The sequence below is a fragment of the Oncorhynchus kisutch genome, linkage group LG14 (genome assembly GCF_002021735.2).
Source record: "Oncorhynchus kisutch isolate 150728-3 linkage group LG14, Okis_V2, whole genome shotgun sequence".
NCBI lineage: Eukaryota > Metazoa > Chordata > Actinopteri > Salmoniformes > Salmonidae > Oncorhynchus > Oncorhynchus kisutch.
In genome coordinates this window covers 18,437,091-18,452,202 of record NC_034187.2, presented here as the reverse complement: position 1 = coordinate 18,452,202, position 15,112 = coordinate 18,437,091, and the positions used below count along the sequence as shown (strand labels likewise).

At 39.9% G+C, this 15,112-nt stretch overlaps 1 protein-coding gene across 2 annotated transcripts; it reads left to right on the top strand.

The window, feature by feature from the left end:
* The first annotated feature begins 38 nt into the window (after positions 1 to 38).
* On the top strand, positions 39 to 14,780 carry LOC109904226 (REST corepressor 1-like). 2 transcript variants are annotated; one of them, XM_020501452.2, is made up of 12 exons: positions 39 to 2,765; positions 2,865 to 2,924; positions 3,582 to 3,662; positions 9,090 to 9,304; positions 9,512 to 9,630; positions 9,786 to 9,864; positions 9,954 to 10,007; positions 10,124 to 10,330; positions 10,550 to 10,627; positions 12,821 to 12,878; positions 13,079 to 13,323; positions 13,511 to 14,780. In XM_020501452.2, exons 1-12 carry the CDS (start codon positions 2,609 to 2,611, stop codon positions 13,550 to 13,552), a joined length of 1,395 nt encoding a protein of 464 aa, XP_020357041.1. In that variant the 5' UTR covers positions 39 to 2,608; the 3' UTR covers positions 13,553 to 14,780. The 2 variants fall into 2 exon arrangements, with proteins under 2 accessions (XP_020357041.1, XP_020357040.1); XM_020501451.2 differs by having other exon boundaries at positions 205 to 2,765; positions 9,512 to 9,639.
* The last annotated feature ends 332 nt before the right edge of the window (positions 14,781 to 15,112 follow it).

The window sequence follows — 15,112 nt, the reverse complement described above, 5'->3', positions numbered from 1 at the left end:
CCTAAATTCCAAGTGCCGTTAACTTTAAAGTATGTGTTTAGTGCGCCATGTGAGCGATTTGTTTGGGCAACGCGCTATCGCCCCCCTATCGAATGTCCCCAGTGCATACAGAACCGTCCGGTTGTGGTTCAGCAGTGCATTATGTAATTGAGCGTCTGGTGCAACGCGCCACCTCGGGTTTCATTTCAAGGAATTTACATCTTGTTTAGATCGTGTTGTGTCGTCAGGATTAGGTTACACCTATCGACTGTAGACCTATTAAACAAGATATACCACATCAATAACATGGATTTACAGGTCTCGACAGGCAACAATATAGGTATTTGAAAGTGTTTTTTAAACGTTGACATTCAAATTAACCTCAAATTGTGTAACAGCTTGTAGGTTCGTGCAAAAGTCAAATGTATGTGTTATATAACGTATGAGTTTTAGTAGCTTCAGTTTAGGACAGACAATTATAGGCGTATTTTCGATAGTCCACCACGCCATCTGCCTGGTGAATACGTGTAATTACATGTCATAAATAACCTTGAATTGACAAAGTAGCATATGCTCATCTTCACCTTCATCACCCATTTAAATTAATTTGAAAACATACAGTTTACAATATGTCCACACATCATGGTATGATCAAATCTGACCTGTTGACATGATTTATTATGAGTCATGCAGAAGTGTAAATGCAATTTAAAATGGGTTATGAAGTGGGAAATCAGTGTAAAATTGGTTCTGAATCAGCTAATTAAAATGTGTAGTGAAATAAAACATATATTATTATAGTATCCTTTCTGTTACTGGCCCAATGCTGTAGCCAGTAGGCTACCTTTCGCCCATACTGGTGTGGAGTTGTATGGGCTTCTACTGTTCTCCATATTCTACTTGAGCATGGTTTTGAGTAATAACAATCTTAATTTCCCAGTGACTATATCCCAGTGACGATGCAAACAGGCACAGTGATGTTCCATAGTCATAAACCCCAACCCTACTAACATGACATTATGGCATGTGTAATCTGTGTAGCCTATGTAATGAGAAATTGAAGATCACTAAAGATAATATTTAGATTTACTGTATAGATGTGAGCATGACTGCTGCAGCTAGATAGGGCTGGGCTATACTTTATAAAATAGGCCACGTTACAGTTCAGAAGAAGCATGGTGGATGAGTTTTTGATTAAATTAATGTTAAGTGGAGAATGAAATACATCACAATCTGTTATCACCACATCTGTGTGGGAATAACAATGGAAAAAGCATAAGAGCAGAGGGAAAAAAATGTTGTATCTTATTCATGTATCTGCACAGATACAGTGCCTTCCAGAAGTACTTGGCCAGTGAAGTAAAAAAAAAAAGAGATAAATTAATATCAGGTAAAAAATGTGCCTATAGAAAGTATTTCCTATACCTATCGGAGGACCCCCATTTAGCAAGATATGAGTCTAGCTCAAGTAGGCTTTTGAGCTCCCCAAATATGGTTTGACTTCCCTGGCGAGATATTTTTGGAGGGCATAGTTTGCAACTGCATTGCCACATTGCTATGAATACATGCACATACTATTTTAGAGTACCCTTTTCAAGGAGACCAGAAGTAGCTTGATTGTGACAATGTGAATGCAAGACATTGCTCCTTTATAGGGCTTCTGAGGATGGGGACCAGGGGCTCATGACAGATTGAGGTTAATGAGCTAATATAGGTTTAAGCATAATTTGGTCTCTGGCATATAAACAAAAACAAATGCAGTCCTTTAAAATAAAATAAAAGGACTGAAATTCATATGATTTGATTAATGTATTCACTGTTTTCAGTGAGATTATTTTAAATAGCCTTGGATTTTTATTAATTGCATAAATTGGCTGTATTTCCAGAACTAATTTAGTTTATTTGCGTAAATTCCCAATTAAATAATTACTTAATTAATCGTGGCCTCTAGTTTCCAGGTAAGAAGAGAATTGGTCCTCATCGTTAGTTTGAGGGGTCTCTCTTCAGGGCAAGGCTTGAAAAATTCGGAGTTCCATTTGATGCAGTCGTGCACTTTATCAAGACCCCGTGGAGTGTGAACTAGCAACCGACCTACCTGGCAAGATTCTCGACACCTCTTAGTAACGACTATAATGGACAAAAGTAGCCAGCTAACTAGTCAAAGTCTTTAGAATATAGTCGACAAATGCTGGTGTTAAAGCCACGTAGCTATGCTAATGTATTTCAAAAATCAAGCTTGCTAGTTGCAACCGCAACTTTTATCCAAGTAGTAGCAAGCTAGCAGTGAAGCACCCCTCGCTAACTTGGGTATTTCTTGCTAGCTAGCTTTCTGGGTGGCTGGTTAATATTCAAGAGAGCCACACAACAGCTTTTTGGTCGCCCGTCATATTTTTTGGAGCAAGCTAACTATCTGAACTAATTTAATAATAAAGCAGTCTTTAGCTGGTTAGTTGACCAATTTAATCAGTTGGTCATCATAGTTTCGTCCAGCTAGCCAGCAGCTTAGCTAGCCAACTCGCTAACGTTACTTTGTTCGCTAGCTAGCAAACTAGCAAGGTGCTGCTGACGATAGCCAGACAGTAGCTAGCCGAAATTCAAATAGTTTTGTTGCTCTTTCTCCATTTGAAAAATGCCTGCAATGATGGAAAAGAGTGGTTCAGAAATGTCTGGGAAAAGAAGGGGTAGGAATGCAGTGAATAATCCAAACAAAAGTTTTTCTACAAATGGAAATAGCAACAATTCATGGGAAGAAGGAAGTTCGGGCTGTTCCAGTGATGATGAGCATGGTAGGTCAACACGACAGTAGTAGCCTCGGTCACACTAAACTACTTCATACAATTGTACACTGATTCAAAATGTTAATCCTGTGTTTATTTCATGTTCAGGTAGTGGTGGTATGAGAGTTGGGACTCAGTATCAAGCTCTTGTGCCAGACTATGATCCAGGTGAGTCATTTGACCGTTCAGACAGTCGTAAAGCTAGAACACGTTACCAGACGTGATAGCCTCGAACAATTCCTGGTTGTAGATTCCACGAACCTTTACTAACCTATTCCACGAACCTTGACTAAACTGGCTTGTTACTGCTAATCTTGATTCTTCTGACATTCCAACTCCTGTACATGGCTACATTTTGTTTAATGTTTGAATGGATTTAACAACACAACGCAATCACTGATGTTTAAATATATCCAATATATTTCAGCATTTTTAGCTGCTGAATTTAATTTTTTTTAGATGAGATGGCTAATTTAAAAAGTAAATTTTACACCAGTCATAGCTAGGTCCTAATTGTTGGGTGAACGACCATTATTATTTATTGAGAGAGAAATATTGTTTAGATATGATTTCTACCCATCAAAGAATGAAGCATTATGAAATTGATTGTGTAGCTGCTTTTACATTATGATTGTAAGTCCTGACTGCTCATGGTCCATATTTGTTTTAAATTGTATAAATTATCTCTCTGTGAGATGATTGATTGGCTTGTGATGCCAATTTCACCAGTTTCATTTTTATTTATTTTTTAAAGATAAAGGCAGAGTAGTTTAAGAGTAATGAAGTCACTGGTAATCATTTAATCCCATTATTCCCCTATGTCAGAGATTGCCAAAGTGGCCGAGGAGAGGGACAACTTGGGCATGCGGGTGTGGGTCCCCAGTCGGAACCTGGCCGAAGCTAAATGTAAGGAACATTCAAGCCATTTTCTCATTATATACTAAATGTAAAATAGTTGCTTTTACAAATCTGAAGTTTGCCTGAAGCAAAATATTAACTTAATGATTTAACTATACAATAATAGCAGAAATGGGTAGGTGAGTGTTATTCCAGTCTTTTGTCTCTCTCTCTCTCTGTGTGCCCTTGACTTTTTCCACATTTTGGATTTGGCTTTTTGAGCCACACCCATTGATAACAGGCATTTAAAATTGAGCACACAGCCATGCAATCTCCATAGACAAACACTGGCAGTAGAATGGCCTTACTGAATAGCTTAGTGACTTAACTTGGCAGTGTCATAGGATGCCACCTTTCCAACAAGTCAGTTCCTCAAATTTCTGCCCTGCTAGAGATTCCCCAGTCAACTGTAAGTGCTGTTAAGTGGAAACGTCTAGGAGTTACAACTGCTCAGCCGCAAAGTGGTAAGCCACACACAGAATGGGACAGCCGAGTGCTATAGCACGTAAAAATCGTCTGTCCTCGGTTGCCGGACACAAGCTTAAGATCACTTAATGCAATGCCAAGCGTCAGCTGGAGTGGTATAAAGCTCACTGCCATTGGACTCTGGAGCAGTGGAAATGCATTCTCTGGACTGATGAATCACGCTTCACCAGCTGGCAGTCCGACAGATGCTACCTACCCCAATGCATAGTGCCAACTGTAAAGTTTGGTGGAGGAAGAATAATGGTCTGGGGCTCTTTTTCATGGTTAGGACTAGACCCTTTAGTTCCAGTGAAGGGAAATCTTAATGCATTCTAGACCATTCTAGACAATTCTGTGCTTCTAACTTTGTGGCAACAGTTTGGGAGGGGTCATTTCCTGTTTCACCATGACAATGCCCCTGTGCACAATCAGAGGACCATAAAGAAATGGTTTGTTGAGATCGGTGTGGAAGAACTTGACTGACTTGCACAGAGCCCTGACCTTAACCCCATCGGACACCTTTGGGATGAATTGGAATGCCGACTGCGAGCCTGGCCTAATCGCCCGACCTCACTAATGCTCTTGTGGCTGAATGGATGCAAATCCAGCAACAATGTTCCAAAATCTAGTGGAAAGCCTTCCCAGAAGAGTGGAGTCTGCAAAGGGGGGACCAACTCCACATTAATGCCCATGATTTTGCAATGAGATGTTAAATGAGCCGGTGTCCACATACTTTTGGTCATGTAGTGTATGTTAAGCTTAAATAAGTTCGGGATGCAAAATTTGGTTGGCCACATCTACATTCCTCATGCCTCCTTGCAGCATGCCTAAGTTACGTTCACGTAGATGAGCCGGGATCCTGGGAATCTTTCTTTTGGTGTTTTTCAGTCATTAGAAAGGCCTCTTTAGTGTCCTAAGTTTTCATAACTGTGACCTTAATTGCCTACCGTCTGTAAGCTGTTAGTGTCCTAACAATAGTTCCACAGGTGCATGTTCATTAATTGTTTATGGTTCATTGAACAAGCATGGGAAACAGTGTTTAAACCCTTTACAATGAAGATCTGTGAAGTTATTTGGATTTTTACGAATTATCTTTGAAGGACAGGGTCCTGGAAAAGTTCGATTTTTTTGCTGAGTTTATGTATCAGTGCCTTTGGAAAGTATGAACTTTTTCCACATTTTGTTACAGTACGTTAATGCCTTATTCTTAAATGGATTCCTCAACAATCTACACACAATACCCCATAATCACAAAGTGAAAGCAAGTTTTTAGAAATGTTTGCAAAGTTATAAAAAAACAAATACCTTTTTATTTATATAAGTATTCAGACCCTTTCGCTATGAGACTTGAAATTGAGTAGGTGCATCCTGTTTCCATTGATCATCCTTGAGATGTTTCTACAACTTGATTGGAGTCCACCTGATGTAAATTCAATTGTTTGTACATCATTTGGAAAGGCACACACCTGTTTATATAAGGTCCCACGGTTGACAGTGCATGTCAACGAAAAAAGAACAACCCATGAGGTCGAAGGAATTGTCTGTAGAGCACTGAGCCTTGATTGTGTCGAGGCACAGATCTGGGAAAGGGTGCCAAAAAATGTCTGCCACATTGGTCTCCAAGAACACAGTGCCCTCCATAATTCTTAAATGGAAGAAGTTTGTAAGCTCCAGATTTCCTCTGTGGAGATGGGAGAACCTTCCAGAAGGACAACCATCTCTGCAGCACTCCACCAATCAGACCTTTATGGTAGAGTGGCCAGACTGAATCCATGACAGCCCGTTTGGAGTTTGTCAAAAGGCACCTAAAGTACTCTGACCATGAGAAACAAGATTTAACTCTTTGGCCTGAATGCCAAGTGTCATGACTGGAAGAAACCTGGCACCATCCCTACGGTGATGCATGGTGGTGGCAGCATCATGTTGTGTGGATGTTTTTCAGCTGCAGAGACTGGGAGACTTGTCAGGGTCGAGGGAAGGATGAACAGAGCGAAGTACAGAGAGATCGTTGATGAAAACCTGCTCCAGAGTGCTCAGGTCCTCAGACTAGGGCGAAGGTTCACCTTCCAGCAGGACAACAACCCTAAGCACACAGCCAAGAAAATGCAGGAGTGGCTTCAGGACAACTCTCTGAATGTCCTTGAGTGGCCAACCCACAGCCTGGACTTGATCCCGATCAAACATTTCTGGAAAGACCTGAAAATAGCTGTGCAGCGACTCTCCCTATCCAACCTGGCAGAGCATGAGAGGATCTGCAGAGAAGAATGGGCGACGCTCCACAAATACAGGTGTGCCAAGCTTGTAGCTTCATACTCAAGAAGACTCGTCAGTAATCGCTGCCAGAGCTGCTTCAACAAAGTACTGAGCAAAAGTTCTGAATACATATGTAAATGTGATGTTTAATTTATTTGATACATTTGCTAACATTTCTAAACCTGTTTTTGCTTTGTCATTATGAGGTATTGTTTGTAGATTGATGGGGAACCATTTTTAATACATTTTAAACTTTCCGAATGCACTGTACATACATTCCCTGTGGGGACGTCGTCGTCGATGCACTTATTAATGAAGCCGGTAACTGATGTGGTTAACAATGCTATGGGAAAAGTCCCAGAACATATTCCAGTCCTGTAGCTTAGCATCAGCTTAATTGGACCACTTCTGTATTTTAGTTTTTGCTTGTAAGCAGCAATTAGTAGGATAGTTATGGTCAGATTTTCCAAATGGAGGGAGAGCTTTGTGCACGTGTCTGTGTGGAATAAAGGTGAACTCAATTTCTTTTTGCCTGTAGTTGCACAGGTGGCATGCTGGTAGAACTTATATAAAACTTATTTCAGTTCTCCTGCGTTAACCAGCTACTAGGAGCACCACATGCGCAAGCATTTTCTTGTTTGTGTATGGCCCTTTACAGCTTGTTGAGTGCAGTGCCAGCATCGGTTTGTGGTGGTAAAAAGACAGCTAGGAAAAATATAGATAAACTCTCTTGGTGAATATTATAGTCTACAGCTTATCATAAGGGCCGGCAGGGTAGCCTAGTGGTTAGAGCGTTGGACTAGTAACCGGAAGGTTGCAAGTTCAAATCCCCGAGCTGACAACGTACAAATCTGTCGTTCTGCCCCCTAAGAACAGGCAGTTAACCCACTGTTCTTAGGCCGTCATCGAAAATAAGAATTGGTTCTTAACTTACTTGCCTAGTTAAATAAAATACGGTATTCTAACTCAGGCAAGTAGAACCTCAAGACTTCCCTAGTATTAGAGGTTGCGCACCAGCTGTTTACAAAGAGACACTCCCTCCCCTGAGCATTCCCAAAACTGCCGGTCGGTCCTGCTAGATTTTTAAAAATGTCCACATCCTTGTTCAGCCATGACTCTTGGAAAAATAGGTCATTACAGTTTTTTTTTGGATCATGTTGATAGGATCATCTCTAACGGAGCCTGTCCAGTTTATTCTCCAGTGATTGCATGTTTGTCAATAGAACAGAGGGTAGGCGGTTTATCCACTCGCAGACGTAGTCCCTTCAGGTATCCCGCACGTCTGTCTCTATAGCGCCGCCACCGCCTCCTTCTCAGAGGGAGTCTGGGATTTGGGTCTTGTATAATCAATATGTTCTCCACCTCTGACTCATTGAAGTAGAAGTCCTCACCCAAATAGAGGTTAGTGATAGCTGTTCTGATGTCCAGAAGCTCTTTTCAGTCATAGGAAATTATGGTGGAAACATGAAACCTACCCCAAAATGTTTTTAAATCCACAGTTTAAAAAATTTTTTTTGCAAAATAGCACAATTGATCAGGAGCTTTCTAACTCTGCATTGTTGGCAAAGTAAGCATTTCACGGTAAAGTCTACACCTGTTGTATTTCTCACATACGCCAAATACATTTTAATTAGATTTTTCATTTTATTTGAGCCCTTAAAACGGCTGCCAAAAAGAAAACATTTTGAATATCCCTTTGAGCTTGGTGAAGTTATTAATTACATATTGGATGGTGTACTGCATCAATATACCCAGTCACTACAAAGATACAGGCATCCTTCTGAACTGTTGCTAGAGAGGAAGGAATAAGCTCAGGGATTTTACTATGAGGCCAATGGTGACTTTAAAACAGATAGGAGAACTGAGGATGGATCAACAACATTAGTTACTCCACAATACTAACCTAATTGAAAGTGTAAAAAGAAGGGTGCCTGTAAATTAAAAAGTATTACGAAACATGCATCCTGTTTGCAATAAGGTACTAAAGTAATACTGCAAAAAATGTCCTGAATACAAAGTGTTCAGGGCAAATCCAATATAACATGTTACTGAGTACCACTCTCCATATTTCCAAGCATAGCTGTGGCTGCATCATTTTATGGGTATGCTTGTAACCCCCAAAATAAATAAATGGAATGGAACTAAGCACAGGCAAAATTCTAGAGGAAAGCATGGTTGTCTGCTTTCCACCAGACACTAGGAAATGCATTAACCTTTTTGCAGGACAGTAACCTGAAACACAAGGCCAAATCTTTAATGTAGTTGTTTTCCAAGAAGACAGTGACTGTTCCTGAATGGCCGAGTTAGATTTTCAAGTAGATTTAAGTCAAAACTCTATGGCAAGCTTGAATTAAAAAACAACAATAATACTAATAATGTGCAAATGTTGCACATTCCAGGTGTGGAACGCTTTTAGAAACTTACCCAGAAAGACTCACAGCTATAATCACTGTTTCCACAAAGTACTGACTCGGTGTGAATACTTATTTAAATTATATACATTTATGTATTTAATTTTCAATACATTTGCAATAATGTATAAAACATGTTTTAACTTTGTCATTAGAGGGTATTGTGTGTAGACGGGTGAGAAAATAAATGCATGTCATCCATTTTTAATTCAGGCTGTAACAAAACGCAATGTGGAATAAGTCAAGGGGTATAGTATATACTTATTGAAGGCACTAAATAATAAATATATATATATTTTTTTTACAGTGGATGAATACATTGCAATTACCAAAGAGAAGCATGGGTACAACATGGAGCAGGCACTGGGGATGCTTTTCTGGCACAAGCACAACATTGAGAAGTCCCTGGCAGATTTGCCCAACTTCACACCTTTCCCAGATGAGTGGTCAGTGGAGGACAAGGTCCTGTTTGAACAGGGTTTTAGCTTCCACGGAAAAACTTTCCACCGTATACAGCAGATGGTGAGAGACTAAACATTTTTTTAATTTGTAGTTTTTAAAAATCTGTTTAAAACCGAATACTTCATTGACAAACATTGTAACACATAGTTGACCATGGCACATGAGACACTAAATACTAATTTGGGGTGCCCATTGTGTGATGTCTCTAAACAACAAATCATGTAGAAAAATGTGTTTTCCTTGATTGATAAAGTCTTCTTGTGCTAGTTGCCTGACAAGTCCATTGCCAGCTTAGTTAGATTTTACTACTCCTGGAAGAAGACACGGAGCAAAACCAGTGTCATGGATCGCCATGCACGCAAGCAGAAGAGGGAACGAGAAGAGAGGTATGAAAAGTGTGTGCTTTTGTTTAAAATCCATGAACCACATTATCTCTTCCTTTTTAAAAACTTAAATTGGTTAGAAAAACATATTGTAATCTTGGAAAGTCAGGCCAAGAATACATTTTTCTATGTATAAATATTTTGCTTTGTCTTTTTAGTGAGAATGAGGCTGAGGAGACCAATGGTAACACTCCAAGGGATGTAGTGTACGAACCAAATAAGGACGAGAAGAAAGAGGTGGGTCTGTTCAGAGGCTCTTGTAACTTAATACACAAAATAGATGCTGTTTTATTGAACCAACTAACATGTAGATTTTCCTGTTTCAGCTGGGTGCTGCACCTGAGAAACAGGAGATAAAACCAGTACCAGTGGTACAGAGGGTAGCTTCTAAATATTTTCATTACCATTTGAATAGAAACATACATAATTCATGTTAAATTCTCCCTAGTTCTGATACTTTGGCCATTTTAACCCAAATGTATTCCTTTACGTCTAGCCGAATACTAGTATTGCAGAGAAGCTGACCCAAGTCAAGAAAGAACCCCAGGGTCCTCCAGGGAAGAACCAGCATCGTGCTAAAAAGAAGCCTCCTAAAGGAATGCACCTGAGCCAGGGAGACGTAGCTGCTATGTCCACCAGCCCCCCTGCTGCAGTCGGTGTGCTGAGGCAAATCGACATGGAGCTGGTTGCCATCAAACGGCAGGTTAGTGTTAGTCTTAACATCAATACATTAATCTTCTCTGTGCTAGGATTTTCTTCTCTGATGAGAGTAAGTTTTGCGTCAATCATGTATTGATGTTAATGGGAGATTTGTTTGAAAATTAAGAACAGGACCTAAAGTATCTTCAGTATTCTCCTGTGTCCGGGTGAGAGATGAGTTAACCTAGAAATGTTTCCTGAATGAGTTTAATCCCTTTTCTAGATCCAGAGCATCAAACAGAATAACAGTGCTCTGAAGGACAAGCTTGACGTGGGAGTGGACCACTTCAGAGTACCTGAGGTAAAGCTATTGCTTACCTAGAGTTCTGACCATCTAATTTGGTCTCTTTCTCCATAGAATGAATGTTACTCTTGTGGCTTGTAACCAGGGGTTGGATCAAAAATGATTTTCCAATCGTTCCGTTCTGAACAAAAACATTTTTTGTTTCGCTGAAGTTCTGAACAGGCTTGAACTAAAAATCTATATATATATATATATATAGTTCCTTTTTTAAACTTCAAATGTTTTTTTTTAAACATTTGGCTCCATATTTTAAATTGTTTCACTAATCAGTGTGGATAGAGCAGCTTCCTATGGAGCGACTGACATTTGAGTAGGGAAAGAGCGAGAGATGAAGTTGGCTTATGACATACATTATCTCAATTAAGATCCACAGAATTATACCTATGGAGGAGCGGTTTCTATGAACAAGCTTGAATGTCTTTGAACTTCCGAGATTTGGCTTAACGTTGTACCAGAGCTTGCTAACAGGCTTGTGAATGCAGAGTGGCACCAGAATTAAAATTAGAAACACATCTTACCATTTTGTAGTTAATAAAACGTAGTGAACTGAAGAAAAATAAACTAAACATTTTACTGAGTTACAGTTCATGTAAGGAAGGAAGTCAGTCAATTGAAATATTCATTATTCCCTAATGACTGGGAATAAAGATAAACATCTGTCACAGATACCTTTAAAAAAAAAAAGGGCTGGGGCATGGATCAGAAAACCAGTCAGTATCTTGTGTGACCTCCATTTGCCTCATGTAGTACGACATATCTCTTTCGCATAGAGTTGATTAGGCTGTTGATTGTGGAATGTTGTCCCACTCTTCAATGGCTGTGCGAAGTTGCTGGATTGTGGCGGAAACTGGAACATACTGTCGTACACATTGATCCAGAGTATCGCCAACATGCTCAATGGATGACACGTCTGAGTATGTAGGCCATGGAAGAACTGGGACATTTTCAGCTTCCAGGAATTGTGTACAGATCCTTGTGACATGGAGCTGTGCGTTATCATGCTGAAATATGAGGTGATGGCGGTGGCTGAATTGCACCACAATGGTCCTCGGAATCTCTTCCCAGTATCTCTAAGCATTCAAATTGCCATTGATAAAATGCAATTGTGTTTGTCCGTAGATTATGTCTGCCCATACTATAACCCTACCTCCACCACGGGGAACTCTGTTCACAAAGTTGACATCAGCAAACCGTTCGCCCACACAACGCCATTCATGCTGTCTGCCACCTGCCCGGTACAGTTGAAACCGGCATTAATCCGTGAAGAGCACACCTTTCCAGCATGCCAGTGGCAATCGAAGGTGATTGTGAGGCCCGTTGAACGTACTGCCAAATTCTCTTAAACAACGTTAAAGGTGGGTTATGGTAGAGAAATTAACATTTAAATTATCTGGCAACAGCTCTGGTGGACATTTCTGCAGTCAGCGTGCCAATTGCACGCTTCAACTTGAGACATCTGGGGCATTGCGTTGTGACAAATCTGCACATTTTAGTGGCCTTTTATTGTCCCCAAAACAAGATTCACCTGTGTAATGATCGTGCTTTAATCAGCTTCTTGATATGCCATAGCTGTCAGGTGGATGGATTATTTTGGCAAAGGAGAAATGCTCACCAACACTGATGTAAACAAATTTGTTCACACAATTTGAAAGAAATAAGCTTTTTGTGCATATGGAATATTTCTGCGATCTTATATTCCAGCTCATGAAACATATTTCCTTACACTTTACATGTTGCATTTTTGTTCAGTATAAATAGTATCTTTAACTAGCATTGAAAAAGTCAATCCATTCTTCTATAGTAAAAAATCTCTCCCTAATTTCTGAATACGCTCAAACACACTGGCAAAGATTTTCAGGTGGCATGCAGACACTGAAATACATTTGAGTGACAGTGAGGACTTTGCGTAGTTGCTTTGTTGCAGATTTTTTGTGGGACTGAAAACAAATGCCCGGAACGTAAAAGAACGTTACTAACTAGTTCCCATGCTTTTAAAAAGCGGTTATGGTCCGGAACAGTATAGATCACTTTCGTTCCCGATTCTGTTACTAGAAAACTAGAAAAACATTTTTTTTTGCGGTTTTCTGTTCTGTTCCCTGAACTGGTTCCAACCCCTGCTTTTAACTCATTATGACCTGTGGTGTATGTCATGTTTGTGTGCCAGTGATAACATGACCATTCATGTCTCAGGTGACCCAGAAGTTCAACACTCGCTGGACAACAGAGGAGCAACTGCTTGCTGTACAAGGTAATTGATTGCAATTGCAACAGATGTGTAGGGATTAGAGAAATGGAGGAGGTAGAAAGAAAATGTAACCAACTGAAATGGGGCTCATGTGAAAAGTCATGGTATAAAGAATTCCATCTTAAGTTGTTTTGCTGGGGGGGCATGGCACATAATCTACATTTGTATAAAATGTTTGTTCCCTCCATTGTAACATCTTCCAGCCATCAGAAAATATGGGCGGGACTTCCAGGCTATCTCGGACGTGATTGGCAACAAGTCAGTGATGCAGGTGAAGAACTTCTTTGTTAACTACCGCCGACGCTTCAACCTGGATGAGGTGCTGCAGGAATGGGAGGCTGAGCACGGGATGGAGGGAGCAGCCAAGGGAGGAGAGGAGGAGAAAATTGACATATCTTCTACTGAGGATGGAGCCACTACCCCTGTGGTGCCAGAGGATCAAAAAGAGGTCTGTGACTGACCAATTTAATTGCATTCCATGATGGATTTATTTTATTTGTTTTTATTTTAGTGGTCCCCTTTTTATTTGCACCAGTATAGTAATTCAGAGGGATTTACAAAGAACTCCAGTCTTTAATTTCAGTTTGATTTGCCAGATGTATTAATTGCAAATACTCCCCATTGTCCCTTTACAGGAATCATTGCCAGTGGTGGCAAAACAACCTCTGGCATCCTGAGTGGTCGGCCATCTTGGATTGTTCTGTTGGCGGAACTCCTCCCTCTGAGATTGTACTTTTGTGCTGAAGAGGCGATGATTAATCTGAACAGGTTACATCCTGTCTGTGTGTGCTTCTTCAAGAAGGTCATTCCTGTTACCTCTTCCCCAATTCAAGAATGTTTTGCAGCTGCCCACCATTTAACTCAAGCGCCATTCTTCAGCCGGTCTGACAGTCAAAGTAACCAGGATTATCTGACTGCACTTTATCCCATCACTGTTTTTGTCACCTTGGTGAGAAGGAAAACTTCTGTATCAAATTGAACTTGTTTTTGTATCTGGCCTCTCTTACCCTGTCACTCAACATTACAGATGATCCCTGTGATCTAGACCACAATACACATTTTTCATTTTATCCTTCTGTAACCCTCTTTACTTTGTAAAGACTGGTTTTGGTTGTGTAGTATTTAATCACAATAGGTCTCATTATGAAATTACCCTGTGGATTACTATCCTGTCATTCTGTGTGCTTGACGAAGATGTCTTTGTACACCAGGCAGACATAAAGAAAAAACACCCCAATAAATACCATCGCAGTGTTGGAGATGGGGTGAGTCAGGCGAGTTGTACCCTGACACAGGGCGTAGAATGAGAGGATGGCATTTCCACAGGAACATTTCATATTGAGACCAAGTGCAAGTTGATACTACACAACCATTTCTATTTGTCTTCTTCCTCCCTAACCTTTTGTCTGTGACCCTAGTGCATATTTATAATTAATGCATTAGTTGTTGTAATTAATGTAAGGAACTTTAAATAGGAGCTGTTAAACATTGTGGATGTCCATTTTCAGTTTACTAGTAACCTCAGGGTAATCGGGTCAACACGATTTATGTTATGAATGATTTTCAGTTGAAAGGACCGTTGAATGAGAAGTTAAGTAGATGAATGAGAGAATTTTGACATTTTAATTTAAACATTGAGTTTGAAATGTGTTATTTGTCAGTTCAAACCTTGTCCCTTTCGCAGCAACCTGCCTATGCTATTCAACTGTTTTTAATGTACTGATACCATGATTTAGCGTACTGTTTTGAAACTTTTTTTATATGTATTTGTGAAGAATTTGTGACTGCCTGAGGTGGGGTTTTAATGTGTGTACATTTTATTGCTGTCATTTACCATTGTGTATTCAGTTTGCTCATTAATTAACCATAAATAAATTTGAAGGATTTATAGGGACATTTAAAAGATTTCACTGGATGCTCTTTTGTCTTTTCCTGCTATTTGATTTAGCTTGGTCCCAGACCTGTTTGCTCTTGTCAACTCCATTGCTTATTGTCAGTCACAACATGGCACAAACAGTTGGCACTCAGGCTCATTTGTTCTGTCTTTCAGCACTACTTGTCATATTTAGGTCAACTCTGTTAGGAAGGTGTTCCAAATGTTTGGTACACTAAGTGTATATAAAACCTTGAGTGATGAGCAGTTCAAGGGTTGATGCCTTTTCTGAAGAAGGATCATGAACTATTGTTTCAGAACTGATGGCACAACTATAAATGTTTTTACTAGGATAGGAAGACAT